The sequence below is a fragment of the Manacus vitellinus genome, unplaced genomic scaffold (assembly GCF_001715985.3).
Source record: "Manacus vitellinus isolate BGI_N305 unplaced genomic scaffold, ASM171598v3 scaffold_32_pilon, whole genome shotgun sequence".
NCBI lineage: Eukaryota > Metazoa > Chordata > Aves > Passeriformes > Pipridae > Manacus > Manacus vitellinus.
In genome coordinates, this window is record NW_021940460.1 from 6,635,051 (window position 1) to 6,648,430 (window position 13,380).

The 13,380-nt window shown below is 53.6% G+C and overlaps 1 protein-coding gene across 2 annotated transcripts in view; it reads right to left on the reverse strand.

The window, feature by feature from the left end:
- Positions 1-13,380, reverse strand: part of SMG6 (SMG6 nonsense mediated mRNA decay factor) — a 108,690-nt gene that overhangs the window by 51,808 nt on the left and 43,502 nt on the right. For both annotated transcript variants that reach the window (XM_008930438.3, XM_018076774.2), the window contains exons 11-12: positions 3,571-3,687; positions 2,891-3,059 (exon numbers count right to left, since the gene is read on the reverse strand). In XM_008930438.3, the coding sequence (XP_008928686.2) occupies positions 2,891-3,059; positions 3,571-3,687 (286 nt within the window). The remainder of the gene's footprint in view (positions 1-2,890; positions 3,060-3,570; positions 3,688-13,380) is intronic.

Sequence of the window (13,380 nt, forward strand, 5' to 3'; positions counted from 1 at the left end):
GAAAGCAGCGAGCTGAGGAATTTGGTGTGGGGTTGGCTTTTTTTTTTTTTATTGTATGGACTCAAATCCAGCAGTGTGATAAATGCATCCGAGCTACAATTAGGAAGATATATAGCATCAGAATGCGAAGGTCTGGGCAGCGTGGTGAAACGCGGGCTCTCCAGAGCCCCAGCTATGTTTCCCATTATGTAACCCTGGTCATGGGCAGACAGCCAGACTCCAAATGAAAAAGAGACTCTGGCTTGGCACCGTTTCTATTTTCCTATCCTCATTCGGGGTCAGCGCAGTGTCATACAGCTGCAGAGAAAGCTCCGGGGATTAAACCTGGGAAAGACTCCAAGACCAGGACCCGGGTTCAAGTACCAGCTGAAAGCAATAAACCAACTGCCACAGCTGGGCTGAGTTTAGACGTTCTCAAAGTCCCCCAGCTCTCTCCCATACGAAGAACGAGCGATTGTGAACATGGCGAACGCAGCGTGAGCGGAGGCCTTGGGACACACAGCCCCGGCAGCCCGGGCCCGAGGCTCTGGTGGAGTCTTGACAAGCTGCCCTGCTGGCCCCGAGCCCAGGCCGGCTTTCTGGCAGCAGCGCTGGCCCCGGATGAGCTGCACTTTGATGCGAGCTCTGGGCTCCTAGTGGGCTGCCAGGTGGGTATGAGGCCTGGTTTTTCCAGAAGCTTTAGCACATTCATGGCATCCCTGCAGGGTGCTTCTGCGCTTCAGGGGATTTTTACTGTCCCTTTTCTGTGCCCACGCCATCACGAGGGGCAACAAAAGTGGTTTAAGCATGTCCAACCCGCTCTTCCATTGGCAGTGGTGGGACCTCGTGGCACAGCCCACCAGAGAGAGGCACGGAGCTTGAGTGACACGGCACAGGCCCCTTACTCAGCTCTTCAACTTGGCATCTGTGGTTGCTCCTCACATGCCTCCCTGCTCCTGAGCTCACCCTGCCCATAAACCTTGGCTTACTCCACCTCGCCTGCTGCTCTGACCCATGTTTTACTTCTAAACTTCTTTGAAGCTGCTCCTATCTAAACCCCTGGACTCGGTGGTTCTACTTGGTTAGTGAAGAGCCCCAGGGCAGCCAGCAGGCTTGTGTCAATAGAGAGCTGAAACACTAACCCAGTGCTCTCCTTTTCCTTTCCTATCCCTGGGGAAAATGTTGCAAATCCCAGGTCATGCCCAATAGCGGAGCTGGCTCCCTGCTACTCATCCCTATCTGCATCTCCAGGAAAGCTCAGCTGCTGCTGACCCAAAGTCCTGGACCACCAACACCACTCCATGCAAGAGCTCTGGTCTAAAAGAGCAGCCAGTCTCCTCATTGTGGGTATGACAGATTCTCTGGGTAAGCCAAAGAGTAGAGGAGCTAGGAGCCAACATGGGGCAGGCTGTCTGTGCTCCAGGGCGTGGTGGGACAAGAGGGGCTGCTCAGCCACCCTCCATGGAGAGGGCACAGCGGGGAAGCAGCTGGGCCTCTGCTGCAAGATGAAGACCCTTATTCCTCCACGGAGCAGACTGGTGAAGTAGAGCCCCTCAATCTACACCCATTACATCTGAAAGAGCCATGTGCCACAGGGGAGGCTGCCACCACTACCACCTTCTCCCACCCCACCGGGCAAGCAGAAGCCCACACCTGCTCCATGATCCCGGGAGGACACAGCCCTCTGCCCCGCAGGAGGGGGAGCAGCTCATCCCAGGGAAGGCGCCGAGTCCTGGCTGCATGAACCCAATCAGAAATTCCATCTCGAGGCTGCCCGTGGCCAAGGGCTCAGCGGCTCCCTGCGCAGGCAGCGCGAGGGGAAGGGGGGATTGGTGCAGGCGGGTTCACGTGACGGATCCCAGTTTGAGTTCCTGCCCAAAGATGGGCAGCAGTTCACATGAGCAGGCAGCGGTCCCACACCGAGCAGCCGACAAACAGAAAACAGACTCCATCTCCACAAAATGAGGCCCAGAACTTCCTGTGTGAGATTTCCATTTCCTCAGCCAAATGAAAAAGAACTGGAGTAAGAGGCAATAAACTAGGAGAGCAGGACTGGACCTGACGCACGGAGCGGGGACCCATTAATGGTTAAGCCACTTTGCTGGATTACTCTTAATGCGCCTTCCCATCACCCTGGGTTCTGGCTCCTTTGGATTAACAATAAGACGTGATTTCAGGCTCTGGATCCGGAGTACCGGAGGCAGATGGAAAATCCTGCGGGAAAGCAGCTACGGAGCATGCTCAGACACTGCTTCGCATACTCCATACTTGGCCCCTTCACTTGATTTTCTGTCCAAAAATATGCAAATTGCCTAGTCCGCATTATGGACTAATGGGCTGAAATAGGCCAGTTTAGAAAATTAACCCTTTTCTGCATTGCAGGGTAGAGAAAAGCGGTTTCTGAAGCAGAGGGGAGGTGACTTTTGGAGCTCCAGAACAGGCGAGCTGCTCCAGGCCAGCCCAGCCCAACCAAGGTTGGCCCGACTCAGTCAAAAAAAGGCAACAAAACGCTTATGCTGGAAATGGAGTTCCCTCTGGTAGAGAGGAAGGTCCTGCCTGTCCAGCTGGCTGGGCCAGTGGAACACCTAAAACAGGGGTATCCCAACCAAACCAGACACAAATCCAAAGCAGAAGGTAAAAATCCACCTCATGATCCATCTTCAAACACATGAAAGCAACAGGCACCCGCCAGGCCCCCTCAGAGGCCCTCCAGCCCCACTCACACATCAATGAAGAAGTCACTGTGTCACCAAGGGTTGCCAGTGACCCCCAAATATTCCCTGGGAAGCAAACCTCGCCTGGGTGCTCAGGTCAGAGTAGCACAGCCAGCAGTAAGCATGAGCAAGAGGGAAAGGTGGCATAAGGAGCCCAAGGAACAGACACCAGAAGACAAAACAGAGGATGCACGTACTGTTTGGGGAGCTCGAGAGAGGTCGGAGGAGGATTCCAGGTGTCCGGGTGGCCAAGCATCCAGTCCGACCAGACTTTCACGCTGGGAAGCAGCTCCTTCAGGTCCTGGGGCAAGGCAGAGACCTTGATGTCGTCCTCCTCATCCTCCTGCTCCATCTCTTGTGCCTGAACTGCAAATACAAGATGAGAGAGCTGAGCCAGCTCACCACAGTCAGGGACCAGGCTCAGGCAGGGACTGGGGATGCATGACACAGATCCCAGCATCCCAGCCTTGGACACACAAGGGAACAGCCACAACCCACAGCAAGCACAAAGACAGATCTGTTCTCCCTATACAGACTGGCCTGAGGGTCTGTGATCCCTTTCACTGAGGGCAGTGGGGTGTCACTGCAACAGACATAAAGGTAGGATTCCGAGGTCCTAGTTTTGGGAAGTTTCCCAATAGCTGGCAGAAAGTACACCCTGAGTCTATCCCTTTCCTCCAAACATTTCTGCCTGCACACATCAGGGGCTTTCCTGCAGATGATCCAGCCATAACCCGGGCAGAGTTTGTGATACTTGGAGAGAATCCATGGGCCCCAGCAGAGGGGAACGGGTGTACAAAACAGCAGGGAATGAGGGCCTGAACCCCACCAGGCTGCCTCATGGGCCCCTGCATGGATCCTGCTGGTAACCCCTTACCTGGCACACATTCCCTTAGTAGGTTGGTGCACCTCCTCACCAGGAGTGCAAACATGGAGAGCCCCAGGGCCGTGGCCTGTTCCTGGATGACAGAGCGACAGTCTTCAGAGATGCATTCTAGGAGACAGAGAGGGTTTGAGTCAGATGTTCCATCCTGCTTTGCCTTCACAGCCTCCCTTTCCACATCACACATGGGGCAGGGGTGAGCAATTCTCCAGCTCACACCTGTCCTGGACCCAATTGCTCCATGTAGGGGGAAAAAAGGTGGTGAGTAGCCAAATTGGAGTGGGAAGAAGCTGCAGCCACACTGCCCACACTATGCCCAACTCCACTGTGTGTGCTTAGCCAAACAACACCAAGCTGGCACTCAGGACTCCCAGCACAGAAGCTGCTGCCTGGAGCTGATGCCTTTCCCTGAAGGAAGGGGGTATGTTTAAGTGTTAAAAGGGTAATTAGCTGCATGTTTGATCTCTGTCCCTGCTGGAGTTTTAACCTCAGCAGCTGAGGAGGGGGCTCCTCCCATTAGTTCAGCAGTCACACAACAGCTTGTCAAGAGAGCTTAATTGGAACTGTTACTCAAGTAGATGCCACACGACCACAGCTCTTCCAAACAGAGCCGGCTCGGAGTGAGAGCAAATCCCCCCGGCACATCTACACCCAGCCAGAAACCACTTCTGAGGCTGCTGAGAGCAGCGGGGAGCTGGCTCGAGGGAACTGCCTGGAGCCGGGCGTGGGTTACGCAGAGCGAGGCCAAGAGTTTCGTGGGGAATGCCAGGCTGCCTGCGAGCGCTCAGGCACTACCAGCTGCTCCCAGAAGGGTTTTAAGCCTCATGGGCAGCCTCTGGCCCCCAGTCCCCTCTGCCCTCCATTCACATCCTCTCCTGAGATGTGGGGGAGTGGCTGGCTGGGAAGAACCAGCGGGACTGGATGCACCCGCACCACTTAGGGGGTTCCCACCCGCCTGTGCCGGTTGCTCTGCACAGGATGCTTCTCACTGGCTTATGCATCACCTGCTGCAGGACCAGGGCTGAGGATTTGCACAGTGACCACAAACATGCAGGTACTGACTCTGAACGGGTGTCCATGAGTGAAGCCTCAGAGCTGGGATGGGGAGGGAGAGCCCCCACAGACCCTGGCTCCCAGGCACATCAGCACCAGCTGTATGTCAGCATGGAGAAGGTGTTGGAAGCTGAACTACGCTGATGTGGCAGAGCAGGGATTTTGAGCAAAGGCCAAGAGGATTAGAGCAAGACACTGAGACCCCGTTTCAGCCAGGGGCTAGCAAAACACCTGTGGTGCAGAGAACAAACAGTGGGGTCTTAAGTGCAAATTATTTCAGAGCGGTGGGGTGGGAGATTAAAAACAACCAGAAAAAGACTAAAACACACCAAGAAAATACAGAAAAAAAAAGGGAGGAAGATCTGCAGGCTCCATTTGGCCAGTTCCTCAGCTGTCAATAAGTTTAGCACTGAGTGGAGAAATCACTGAGGGTAACCCAGGGTGGCACCAAAAGGGCCTGGAAGCCAAACGAGGGTGTTCTTGCTCCCAGAGTCAGGGCTGAGCTGGTGCCGCAGAGCAATGGTAGGAAGTGCCGTACTGCAGGGGCTGTCAGCTTTTGGAGGAAACATAAAACTAAAGATGTGACCACTCTGGGACAGTAAATCTCTTTCATGAAGCCTTTCCCACAATTAAGAGTGTTAGTCCCAGTGCTCTGGCCGCAGTCCAGCCCAAGAAATTACAGTCGTCTTCCCCGCGCTCCCTCCTCCTGCACTCTGGTGGGATGCTGGACTGTCTTCACTTCTTGTCTTAAATGGACACACAACAAGACCACAGTGGTCCAGCTGCCACACCTGAGTCTGGCAAGTCCCCAGGAGGTGAAAATCTCCAGGTATTTCTGCAAGAACCCCCACACTTTGAGTGGGCAGCACCCCCAGGACTCCAGGCACTGCACTCAAACAAGACTCGTGATGACTTCCAAACTGGGCTGGTGCAAAAGCTACATCCCCTCCATCCAAAACAGACAAAGCTTAAAGGTGTTTGTGATGCTGAGAGCAACAAGCACCTGTATTTCAGGGTGTATTTCAGAGACTGGCTCCAAGTGCTGGAGCAATGTTCTGTGGTGGCTGTAGCCAGGCTCGGTTGCAGGGCCTCAGCCCTTCCCACTGCTCTTGTTGCAGGCTACAAGTTCCCCACACAACATTTAACAACCAAAATACAGTAAAAAGTTTCTTGCACGTGAGCTGTGGCAGGTACAGCCGTCTGCAACCTGCTCACTCAAGCTGAGCACTATGGCCACAGCTCCATCAGACATCTTGTGTTGCTGCAGACGTGAACCATGTGCCCACCAGCTCATAAAGCCACAGTGCTCCAACGTACTGCAACCATGCTCAGCCTCGATACAGCCTGCAAAGCTGCCCACTGTGCAAATAAATGGAACGGGACACCCACATTTGAGGGCTGTTTCCTCACAGTTCCAGCTCAGCTACTCTGGGTGTTGTTAGCTCATCATTAAATCACACTAAACTCCCTCAGTCCTGTTAGTTCACTCCCCGGTCAAGCTCATCAGCCTCATTCCCAGGAGGCTCCCCCAGCAGGGAAGGACAAGCATCCAGGTGGGTGCTTTTTCAAGACCCCTGAACATACACCAGCACTCCAGCTCCCAGTCCTGCCAGCAAAGGCTCTTAAGAGCTTAATTGTAGGACAAAAGAGGAAAGCACCATAAATCAGGAGAAACTTTCTCTTTGTGCCTTTTCATCACTTTCCTCGGGAGGCTGGGAGCTTCGGCTTTCCCTGAGCTGGGAGCTGGGAGCCAGTGGAGATGACTGTGTGAGGCTGTGAGGTAGCAAACCCCAGGCTACCCTGCCACAGGAGACAGTCAAGGTGAGGGTACAATCAAAAGGCAAAGCACTTGGGGTGTTTACACAGAAACTTGTGGAATGTTTTGAGTGATGGGCAGTAAGGAAACCAATTCTCTGCACCCACAGCGAGGTCTCTCACATACACCACGCATTGTCTGAGCTTACCCTGGCACTAAGAGAAAAACACTTTGTTGAAGATATGCTGAAATGAAAGTTGGAGCAACAAAACTGCTCTGGAGCCCACAGGGCGTCATTACCTCTGCGCTGAACAATGGTCTGAGCTGCTGGTAATGCATGTTAAGTCATAAACTTCTTGGAAAGAGATGTTCCTGGAGGGTGGAGTGACACTTAGGTCATTCTTGTCCTTGCAGTTGCACAGCACTAGTAAAACCTGGGGACAGCAGCTGCCACAGACCAACAAGAGCAGGCAGAGAGATCCTGACTGTCCAGGTCAGGGCAAACCCTGTAATTTTCAGATCTGTTTCCCCAGATCCACAGTGGGTGCAAGAGAAGCAGAATGACAGCATCAGGTCCACAGGCAACCCTGCATCCTATTCCTGCAGGCAGTCACCAAAAGCTTGGTGACAGAGACTTCAGGTGGCATCGATGGCACTCCATCAGCTAAAGCTGCCATAAATCCAATCCACTTCCTCCCCTGAAACCCCAAATCAGGCTGTAATCAGATAACCCTCCCACTTCACACCCAGCCACGCTGTGCAGCTGGGGCACAGTGTGGAGGTGTCAGGCAAACTATGGAGAGAAATCACATGCAAAAGAAGCTGGCAGGAGGTCACAAGTCCTGAGGTGGTTGGAGCTGTGGCTCCAATGTGCCACCAGCAGCCACAGCAGTGACGCTCCGCGGGAAATCATCCAGCACCAACAACCACAACACGCTCCCCCTCTACCTTCTCCCCTTGCAACCCGGCAAATGTCCCTGTTAATGCCAGCACTGGATGAACAGCTCCTGTCACCACGTCACCTCTCAGCTCTCGCCTGTGCAGCCACCCTGTGAACCCGATGGCGCAGCTCAGCGGGGTTAGAAATGTCACCTTTCAGCTGTGCCACTGCCATCAAAGCTGCTGCGGGGGTGGAGAGGCAGGTGAGCAAAGCTGGCACCACTACCTCAATAACTGCTTGTTAAACCACAACCTAAGGTCAGGGCTTCAGGACTCGCAGCCAAGACTGACTCAAGGTAAATCCATACCCCTGTCGCACGCTGTACTGACACACAGCCCATGGAGACACACTGAAGTCACAGAAGGGAGCTGAGCCGGCCTCAAATCCCTCCTTCTGGGCGCTCCCTTAGGCTGGAGCTGTTTCTTGGCCACTTGTAGCCCCACATCAACTACATCAACAAAACTCAGGCATGTGCAATGCTGCACAGGGCTAGAAAGGAGCAAGCAGAGTGTTTTAAAGTAGGAATGTGTCATCAAACGCTTTGCAGCCTGAAATGATGGTAATTTGCATTGCCCCACGCTTCACAGGCTGAATTTGCCTGGAAGATCTGTCTTTCTGCACCAGAAAAAGCAAAAGCCCTGCAGTCCCCTGTAAGCCCCTGTGGAGGTCAGGGCTCCAGAGGCTGGAGCAGCAGCAGGACGTGAGCTCTGACAGTTGTGAGCACCATGTTACTAAGCCTGCCTGACACCAGCCACTCAAGGGACCCTTTTTCCAGCTGGCTCGGACTTTAACTATTGGAGCTGAAGTTTCCATACTGGGTGCCTGTCTTAGCTCGAATTCTTCCGGAAATCTTTAGCCAAAACAGCTCGGCCACTTGTGAGAATAAGGCTAAGAAACAAGACAGTGGTTTACCCCTGTTTGAAAAAAAACACTTACAACCTTTTCCTTGAGCTAATCTAGCAACTGCAAATCCTGGAACAGGGATCTGAGATTTTGCTGCAGAATAACCTTTTTAACAGAGAGTTTTCCTGTCCTACTAGAAATCTGTCCACACTTGGCCAAGCTATAAACATCTGAAAGACAGCAGTTTTTCCATATTCAATAGGAATTCATTTCAGGAGTTAAAACCTTCTAAGATTTCACCTCCCTGAGCATGCTCCATCTTCCTACCTCTCTTCATCTAACCTGTGTTACAGGCAGCAGAGCAACTGCACTGCTCCCATCCAGCCTGTGGGGACCTCTGAGAAAATGTCCTTTTGCTAGTCACTGCTGCTTGCTGCAAGCTGGAGATTGGACCCAGATCCCTCCAACTGGCGCCCAGGCTATCTGCTCTGAAGCAGAGCCCAAAAGCGAGAGAAGGAGAGGGGAGGGGATGGAATGGAAAAAAGGGGAGCTGACAAACATCAGACTGCAATTACACAGAGAAAGCAACTGGGAGCCAGGGACAGGTGGCTTTTCTGAAGATCACAAAAACCCTCTGAGCTGCAGAAGAGTCCTTCCTCTTCGCGTGTAGGACAGAGGGTTTTTTCTCCAGCTGGGTACTGGGGCTGCACAGAGAGCACTGTTTTCCTACCAGGAGGCAGTTTCCTCTGCAGGGATTGTTTTGGGAGCAGGGCGGATCAGCCGCCACAGCGCCCTCTGCAAGCACCTACCTGGGCTCTCCCTGCATCCACACCAGGGCTGTGAGCTCTGCTCCCACCCAGCCGGCAGCAGAGCCCAACCCAGGATTTCTGCAGCCATAAATCTACCTGTTTCACAGGGGAAAGGGTGTGTGGGGAGGGGGGAGAAAGAGACAGAGAGAAAGGGGACTTTTGTAACGGGGAGAAATTTGTGTTTCTCTAAGAACGTTATATTCATGGAAAACATAAACCAACTGTCGTCAAAGTCGTCTGAGCTCAGGAAATGGAGCGGCCGGGAGAAGGCTGCCATGTGGCCGGATGTTATGTATTTCTAATTAGTGCTATACATCTTTCAGCAGCGAGTGTCCTTTTGCTGGGAAACACAACGCGCTGCCCTTGTTATTGTAACTGTCAGAGAGTGCTTAAACAGATAATCTCCAGGAAAAGTGATAAACACATCCCCTCTCCCACTAGGGTGTGCAAAACAGCAATGCCAAACCTTTATAGGGCAACCAACCAGCTACAGGAAATGGGAATGGGAAAAGAGCAGGCGATGCAAGGGACAGCCGCTTCCAAGGAGAGGGATTTGCTGGAGGAAGCTTCTTTTGGCCACTTGAGTGCCATGTGCCGAAGGAAATCCTGCGAGGGACAATTGGGGCAGAGCAAGCTCAGGACACGTAGCCTCGGGCAGGGGGGTGCTTGCAGGGATGGGTCAGGGGGCTGGGAGTGAGGGCTCCCAGCTGCTCTGCTCTGAGAGTGCCCTTGGCTGCAGTGGAAGGGAGACCACGGCAACCCCCAGGCTTGCAAGTAAGCAGAGGACATGCTCCTCCATCTATCCTCCATCCAGCTAAACACAACACAAGGAATGCTGAGCTTTCCACAGTTAAAACACCAGCCAACAAGCCTTAGAGTCTCAAAGGAGACCAGGCTCCTTTGATTCAAGCAACCAGACTGCTCCATCCAAGGGTCGAGAGGGCTCCAGTGAGACAGTTTCCATGCTGGCCTCTCTGTCCTCACCTGAGCTGTGGCTGTGGAAGCCCAGAGCAGTGCTGGCAGCAGGTGATCCCAGCAGGGATGTGCTTTGCTCCCAGGGAGCAACAGCTGAACCCACCTTCCCCAGTGACCGTACGGGAAGGCAGTCAAAGGAACAAATAGGTCTATGGACACAATCCCAAGGATGACATAACGGGCTGGCCAGGGGATGCGGGAGCTGCAGGAGCTCGGTGAGTGCAGGGCTGGGGGCGAGCAGACCCTGAGGCACCCGGCTGATGTGTCAGCAGCTCGGAGGCACAGACAACTGATTCACCAGCCGGCTGCTACCCTGTGGGGAAGAAGGCAGAGGCTGGTCACCTCCGAGCTGACACCACCTGAAGGCAATTCACTTGCCCTCTTAGCACTCAGACACAGTGTTTTCCCCGTGAGTCACTCTCGGCCAGACGCAGCGTTGGCAGGGCTACAGGGCAGCCCACCGGGATGGGGCTGTCTGCAGGAAGCGGGGAAGGAGAGCTGTGCTGCCGGCCCAGGCAGCTGGTCCCGCTGGTGGAGACCTCACACAACCGACGGGAATATAAAGCAGCAAAGGGAGGGGGATGCTCACAGCTGTGGGGCATTTCCCCGACACCCCCTCGCAGGGGACCTGTGAGTCACTGGCACTCCCAGCTCTTCGCTGGGAACTGGCGAGTCACGCACACACACACACACACACACACTCATCTGCCCCCTGAAAGAGCCTGGGAACATGGAGGCACTCACTCAGCCCTGGCTAATACCCAGCAAAGAGCCTGGGAAGAGATGGGTAGCTCTCCTGGCAGGATGCTCCCCGACTCTGAATTTGCAGACAGCAGACACAATGGTAGCCCCAACCCCCCCAGCGCTGTGGCTGAGCCAAACATCACCACCTGCAGCACACAGGGTTGAACCCCTCCCAAAGTTACCTTCAGACTGCAGTAATAACCTGGATGCCCCCAATCCACCTCTCCATATCATGGAGAGGCAGGAAGGTCCCGAGAGGGTCTCAGTCACAGGGCCCAGACACGCAGCAGCACTGGGAAACTTGCTGCACGTGTTCCCAGAGCAGCTGGGGCCGCCCAGGAGCCCTCGGCTCCCTCTGCTCCACGCTGAAACCCTGACTTGTCCGAGGGAGGGAAGGAGGGAGGCCTAGGAGGTGAGGAATGCTGGGGGCCTGGGGAGGATGGAGCAGCTCTCCCTGTGGAAGCCATTAGATATTCAACACTTCATTTGTTTCCAGCCGTCCTGGACTGCAGCGCTGGGCTCTAGGACGGGAGGCTCTTCTCTGACGTAACCAGGAAGCAGCTGCAAAATTAAGGAATCCCTCATGACATCATAAAAAGGGTCGATGGTTTACAGGGGAAGGTATAAAAATTAATGACATATTCCCACCCGAAGCAGCCAGCCTGCCCAAGAGCCACAGGGGAAGCTATGCTCTGCCCGACACGAAGGGGCTGCCTGCCCAGGACAGCTCTGTGCTGCCAGCTCCCTCTGGCTCATCTTGGCTCTGACTGTCCCTAAGCACAGGCAGGGCTGGATCCTTGCACCTGGGGTGCGATAACCAGCTCAGTATATCCTTCCTGACCCTAATGAACAAAGCTTTAGGGAATGACTTTAGGGACAGCTTTCTTGTGTACTCAGGACTGGCCAGGAATCAACGACAAAGAACATCATTGTGAAGTGACTTGGGGAGAGATGGTTATTATTTTCCATGGGAAAAGTAGATGCGTGCAGAGAGTGCCCCCAACACCCCAATTTATGCAGCTCAGGGAGACCAACAGGACCTGCAAGAGGAGGCAATGGCATGCAACCCAGGTGAGGGTAGAAAGAATGACATTACCCTTGAGGACAAGCACAAAGCCATTTCCACTTGAAAAGGGAAAAGGATAGTGGTTTAAAATTAACTGCAGCCTTTTCCAGGAAATATCAGTGGAAAGAAGCAGCCATTTTTAGAAATGTTATTCTCAGAAATTTCCTGAAAAGACCCATCAGTCAAAACACAGATTGAAGCCATTTCCACTCGCACTAAGCAGCACTTCGGAGCTCTCCCTCCACACTTGGGGTGCTTGACCCAGCTGGCAAGGCCAGGATCCTGCTCTGCACCCCTGACCCCAGCGAGGCTGTGGGAGTCAGTTTTGGATGTGAAACAGCCCATGCAATGTCACAAACACTCCTCCTGCCCGGGGAGGCACGTACATCCCAGTTTTCACCAGTCACACTCGCACTGAGACACGCAGGTCCTCAACCATCACAGCTGGGGCAAAGGCACCTCTAGTCTCACCCACACTGGCAAATCTGGAGAGCTGCCAGAGAAACCCATTTCTCAGCACTGCCTTCACAGGAGCCACTCTGAGCATGTGAGCTGACACTGGCACTTACAACACAGGCACAGCAAAGTCCTCACTGCCTTGAGGCTCCACATGATCCCCAGATCCCCATATTAGCCACAGGTTATGCTGCTAACAACTGAACAGCAACACAAATTTGACCCATCTGGCAGCTAAAAGGTTGGTAAATCCAAATGTACGTAACTCCTGGCTGGCTCATAAGTGAGCGTGTCCCTTCAAGCTGGCACGTCGGCTCATCAGTGTATCTATAGCTCCAGACCAGCCTGGCACCAGCTCTCTTCCAGCAGAGGGAATATTTACCATCAGATGCACAAGCAGGATTGGACTGAAGTGACTGCAAAGGCAACAGGGCCCAAAGGCGAGCAGAGCATCTGGATGAAACAGAGAACACTGCATGAAAGAAGAAAAATCATGGATGATAGAAATGAAAAAAGGTTTTAGGGGCACTGCAGTGATGCAGAATGATAAAAGAGACCCCCTGACGGCTTATCTGTCTGCACAGATCTGTGAGCCCTTCTTGAAGACTCCAGCTGCACAGCCAGAGCTCTGAACCTCACCTCAAAAGGGCTGGTAAGGAGCTCTTCAGCTGCCAGGGAGCCTGGCTATCTGTACACAGCAGCATGGTAACTACTACCAGCATCCCACCCAGGAGCTCCATGTGCCCAGCCACAGTTGTGTTAGATGCTATTTTCAGCGGGGAGGAGGTGTGAACAGGGCTTCCCAAGAGATTTTCTCCAGCCCCGAGTGAAGTTTTACCAGGACAATCGCAGCAAATAACAGGCAGCATTTGCACCCCCCAGCCCGTGCTGGAGGTGGGCATGTCCTTGGCAGCAAATGTGAGCAGACAGCCTGGAACTTACCTCCTTGGGGGTGAACCTTGGTGAGCACTTTGAGCCTGGACTTAAAGTTAATGAGAGCAAGTGCCTGCAGACAAGAGCATTCAGAGAAAGGAGCCTTTGATGGGGCAGGAACAGCAAAGTGTGGAGCTTCCGTTTCAACACATTCACTCCTTTGCTGCTCTTCTTTTTACAGCTTCCTGAGGGACCAGTGTGTCAGCTTGCAAAGCAAATGCCAAAACAT